This window comes from Tarenaya hassleriana, unplaced genomic scaffold, assembly GCF_000463585.1.
Source record: "Tarenaya hassleriana unplaced genomic scaffold, ASM46358v1 Cleome32, whole genome shotgun sequence".
NCBI classification, from domain to species: Eukaryota; Viridiplantae; Streptophyta; class Magnoliopsida; order Brassicales; family Cleomaceae; genus Tarenaya; species Tarenaya hassleriana.
In genome coordinates, this window is record NW_010966372.1 from 1291881 (window position 1) to 1297679 (window position 5799).

The window sequence follows — 5799 nt, forward strand, 5'->3', positions numbered from 1 at the left end:
CGCCCCCCGCCGCGGCACCGGCTGGGGACAGTCGCTTCTCCCGACGATCACCACCTCGAAGACGAAGCTTCCGACCACGAGGAAGCCGCGGAGACGGACGGTCCTGATCAATTTCATCTTCGCCAACTTCTTCTCCATCGCTCTCGTCATCTCCCTCCTCTTCCTCTTCCTCACGATCTTCCACTTCGGCATACCAGGGCCGATCTCTTCCCGCTTTATTGGCGCTAGATCCGGTCGGATCTCGAAAACTCGGAAGTATGTCTACCGGAGAACCGTCAACGACACCGTCTCCGGTGCCGCCGTTGTGGACATCACGACTAAGGATCTGTACGACAGGATCGAGTTCCTGGATGTTGACGGCGGCGCGTGGAAGCAAGGGTGGCAAGTGACTTACAAAGGGGATGAATGGGAGAATGAGAAGCTGAAGGTGTTCGTCGTACCGCACTCGCATAACGATCCCGGATGGAAGCTAACGGTGGAGGAGTACTACCAGAAGCAGTCGAGGCATATCCTTGACACCATTGTTGAGACTTTATCCAAGGTGAACCGATTTGATATCTCTTCTCTGGTTCCATTTCAGCTCACAAGTTTCTTTTAGCAATCAATAAAATCTAAGATATGCGTAGGATTTGGGGTGTTTATGTTCGTATTTTTGCAGATTTTCTTTGTTCGAGCTAAATCTTGAGTATTTTGAGAAGAAAGTTTTGGTTCCATAAGGTGTTGTTGTCGCAGATTCATTTTTAGTGCAAACTTAGGTTAAGGGGGTTCCGTATCTGGGGTTCACGTTCTGGCTCCTGTTGTTAGTTTGGTGAGAAGAGAGAGATAGATCCTCATGGATTATAATGCGAAAATTTGGCTGGGTTATGCCTAACTCCTGCATTCACATCTTGCTAGATTATGATTTTTATTATGGTGGTTGTTTAAATGTGCCTCCTAGGATCCTCGGAGGAAGTTTATATGGGAAGAGATGTCCTATCTGGAGAGATGGTGGAGAGACACCTCTCCTAGTAATCAAGAAGCGTTTGCTAACTTAGTGAGGAATGGACAGTTGGAAATTGTTGGAGGTGGCTGGGTAATGAATGATGAGGTATGTTGTTGAGCTTGTCTGATATACAATGCTTGTTCCTCTAGTTGGATAGAGATTGACTAAGTTTCTTTTTCATCCTTGGTGCAGGCTAATTCACATTATTTTTCCATAATTGAACAGGTATATCCTCCACTTCTGAACCTCTTGTTTTCTGCATTTGTGATAGAGTTGGTCCCTTTTGTTTGCTGTGGATTATTAATTTAACCTTTTCCGGAAACAATCATGTTATAGTGATTAGCCATTGATGTCTCTGTCTTATGTTTCTGTTTCAGCCTGCTGTTTAGTTTATATTTGCTTTCTTGTTAATTTCAGTTCACCGTTATTATTTACTTCCTTTGAGCTGAGAATCTTCTTTTTTTAAGACATAAAATTGAATTTTATTTAGGAATTGTACATTTTAGATAGTGCTAGGGAAACCAGGGTGCTTGGTTCGTTGTTCAAGTTACCTTATAAGATTAGGATCCAAAGGTTTCTAAGTACTTGGGAGTTGGGTCAAAAACTTTCTTCATATATGGATTCACGTTTAAGGATCTTGTGCTTCCTTTTACTAAACTTTCTTTGTGATGTTAATTATGCTTGTGCATCTGATTGTCGACTTCTGCTTTACCTCTGGCAGATTACGGAGGGGAATATGTGGCTGAACGACACGATAGGGATTATCCCGAAGAATTCCTGGGCAATAGATCCTTTTGGTTATTCGTCGACCATGGCTTATCTCCTCCGCCGAATGGGTTTTGAGAACATGCTTATTCAGAGGACCCATTACGAGCTGAAGAAAGAACTCGCAATGCATAAGAATTTGGAATATATTTGGCGGCAGAGTTGGGATGCCAAGGAAACAACGGATATTTTTGTTCATATGATGCCGTTTTATTCATATGATATCCCTCACACTTGTGGGCCAGAACCTGCAATTTGCTGTCAGTTTGACTTTGCTCGGATGCGGGGTTCTAAAAATATGTATGAGCTATGCCCCTGGGGAAAGCATCCAGAAGAGACCACACAGGAAAATGTCCAGGAGAGGGCATTAAAGCTGCTCGATCAATACAGGAAAAAATCAACACTTTATCGTACAAATACGCTTCTTGTTCCTCTTGGTGACGATTTTCGGTACATAAACATTGAAGAAGCAGAGGTCCAGTTCGGCAACTACCAGTTGTTATTTGATTACATCAACTCGAATCCCAGTCTGAATGCAGAGGCACAGTTTGGTACATTGGAAGATTATTTCAGGACACTTCGGGAAGAGGCCGATAGAATCAATTATTCTCTTCCGGGTGAGATTGGCTCCGGTCAGGTTATTGGTTTCCCTTCTCTATCTGGTGACTTCTTTACGTATGCAGATAGGCAACAGGATTATTGGAGTGGTTATTACGTTTCAAGACCTTTCTTTAAAGCTGTTGATCGTGTGCTGGAGCATACCCTTCGAGCAGCTGAGATCATGATGTCATTTTTGCTCGGTTATTGCCATAGAGTTCAGTGTGAGAAATTCCCGACAGGCTTTGCATACAAGTTAACAGCTGCTAGAAGGAATCTGGCTCTTTTCCAGCACCATGATGGGGTAACTGGGACTGCTAAGGATCATGTGGTACTAGATTATGGCACTCGGATGCATACTTCCTTACAGGACCTTCAGATTTTTATGTCTAAAGCAATTGAAGTTCTTCTTGGGGTTCGCCATGAGAAAGAAAAATCCGAACAAGCCCCATCAGTCTTTGAGGCAGAGCAAGTCAGATCCAACTATGACGCTCAGCCAGTGCACAAACCAATTGCTGCCCGTGAAGGAAATTCACACACAGTTATCCTTTTTAACCCCCTAGAGCAGACGAGAGAGGAGGTAGTGATGGTTGTAGTCAACCGTGCTGAAATCTCTGTCGTGGACTCCAACTGGACTTGTGTCCCAAGCCAAATTTCTCCTGAACTGCAGCATGACAGAACCAAGCCATTCACTGGCAGACATCGCCTCTATTGGAAAGCTTCAATTCCGGCTCTGGGTTTGAGAACGTATTACATTGCTAACGGCAACATCGGATGTGAGAAAGCTAGACCAGCAAAGCTGAAATATGCTTCGGAGTCCGACCCATTTCCTTGCCCCTCTCCGTATTCTTGCTCCAAAATGGACAGCAACGTGACTGAGATCCAAAATGAACATCATACTCTTGTGTTTGATGTCAAGGATGGACTACTGCAGAAAATAGTGCATAGAAATGGATCGGAGAATGTGGTGCGAGAAGAGATAGCTATGTACTCTAGTCCGGGGAGTGGGGCTTACTTGTTCAAACCAAATGGTGAAGCTGAACCAATTGTTGAAGCTGGTGGTGGGCATGTTGTGACCACTGAGGGCCCACTGGTGCAAGAAGTATTCTCATATCCAAGGACCAAATGGGAAAGATCGCCCATCTCACGTAGGACTCTTGTCTACAGTGGAGGTGATACCCTTCAAGATTTAGTGATTGAGATGGAGTATCGTGTTGAGCTTCTTGGTCTGGATTTCAATGATAAGGAACTGATTGTTCGGTACAAGACCGATGTTGACAACAAAAGGGTTTTCCATTCTGATCTAAACGGTTTCCAAATGAGCCGTAGGGAAACCTATGATAAGATCCCTCTCCAAGGGAACTACTATCCAATGCCTTCCCTTGCGTTCATCCAAGGATCCAATGGCCAGAGGTTCTCAGTGCACTCTCGGCAGTCTCTAGGGGTTGCGAGCCTTAAAGAAGGATGGTTGGAGATTATGCTTGACAGGCGGTTAGTACGCGATGATGGTCGTGGTCTGGGCCAAGGGGTGATGGATAACCGTGCAATGAATGTGGTTTTCCATCTTCTTGTGGAGTCAACCATCTCTCATACCGACCTAAGCTCCAGCCCCCACCCGAAAACCCCATCCCTTTTGTCTCATGTCGTGGGTGCTCACTTGAACTATCCCATACACACTTTCATTGCCAAAAAACCACAGGACATATCAGTGCGGGTTCCACATTATGGATCATTCGAGCCACTGGCCAATCCTTTACCGTGTGACATCCACATAGTGAACCTCAAGGTTCCGCGGCCATCAAAATACTCTCAGCAACAGATGGTTGAAGACCCTAGATTCGCTCTGATCCTGCAGAGGCGAGCTTGGGACGCAGCATATTGCCATAAAGCCAGAGTAAACTGCACGAGCGTGGCTGATGAACCTGTGAACCTGTCTGGCATGTTCAAAGATCTCGGAGTTTCAAAGGTAAGGCCGACTTCTCTGAATCTGCTGCACGAAGACATGGAGATGCTTGGGTATGATGATCAAGAGCTCCGAGATGATTCCCGGGAAGTACATATATCGATATCCCCCATGGAAATACAGGCGTACAAGCTTGAGCTACAGCCTCCAAAGTGAAAACACAAAAAGATAAAGACTGAAACAGACATGCTGGCGTGGTGGTGCCAATATAAAAGACAACGACAAGAGCCACTTGCCATGTACCGTTTCAAGGTTTGAGCGAAACCAAAGTGAACCGATCCAAGCCATTACTGCTTCTTGTTGGAACAAGAAAGACATTGAAGGTAAATCTCTCTCTCTCTCTAATCCAGCTTAAGGTAGATTAATTTTGCTTGTTTGATCAACATAGTGCAGAAGAGGAGCGAAAGTACATGATGAACACACTGCCCTTGTATCTAGAAAGCCACAGGAGGTAGATGCTTTCAGTAGTTTGTCATTGTTTTGACCAAATTATATAATCTCTGTGGTTATTTTTCAAACCTATAATGTCAATGTACTGTGTGGAGCACTATCTCTGTATGGTGATTTAATCGGGAGACAGTATCCTGATCCACGTAGAATCGGGCTTGGAAGTGGGGAACAGAAACATGGCTTGTGTCCCTCTGTGCTCTTATTCCATGTTTGTTGACACATTCATCTTATAAAAATATCATTTCTCAAGTCTCAATTGTAATTAGAGGTAAAATATAAGATCTTATTGGTTGATTAGATAGCACTTGAATGTGGTTACCAATAAAATCACCACCTTTAATGATCAATTAGTTTGAAGCACCGATGCCTTGATACTTTGTGTTGGTCCGTTGCCATTTTTATTTAATGTTTTTCCTTCTTCTTCGTGATATCTAATCACACCTTTCTTTAATTTATATACGAAAATGGATATGACCCATCCTCCCAACCCCCGCTCTCTTGGTTGGAGATGTCATTCGCAAAAGCACGTGTTTAGCCCACGTAAGCACGTGGTTTTCCGTGTCGTGTTATGCTGAAACTTGTTCTCTTGCGTTAATATCTCTTGTGCTTAGCTTTTTCTTTTCATAAATTTGTGGAATCTGTTGGGTTTAGTTCTCCGTCTGATGATTTGCGTTGTAAAAGATTGTTTTACATTATCTGATGACAAAAGAAACTTCAGAATACAACGTCGTCTATATCCGATTAAGCGTATTCCCTTTCCGGGACCAATCCTTTCACACTTATGAAAGCGTGTTCATCGTTTTCTTCTTTTGTGGGAAAGCAGATGAATCACAACACCATTGTATAATCTTCTTAAGGCCGCCTTGATTTGTATATTTATTAGAAGGATGACGATTACTGTGAATGATTATGAGAATTCAAAACATTAATTGCACTTTTTTTGGTTATTTACTAATCGAAGCCCTAAATATATATATATATATATATATATATATATATATATATACAGAATTTGCGAGTGTTTTATATTTCAATCTTTCTC

General features: G+C 43.1%; 1 protein-coding gene across 1 annotated transcript; it reads left to right on the forward strand.

Annotated features, from left to right (window-relative positions):
• Positions 1-210: 210 nt before the first annotated feature.
• LOC104821170 (alpha-mannosidase 2) lies at positions 211-5006 on the forward strand. The gene is made up of 5 exons (XM_019203390.1): positions 211-541; positions 938-1087; positions 1175-1207; positions 1704-4630; positions 4696-5006. The coding sequence occupies exons 2-4, from the start codon at positions 968-970 to the stop codon at positions 4461-4463; spliced, it is 2913 nt and encodes a 970-aa protein (XP_019058935.1). The 5' UTR covers positions 211-541; positions 938-967; the 3' UTR covers positions 4464-4630; positions 4696-5006.
• Positions 5007-5799: the final 793 nt, after the last annotated feature.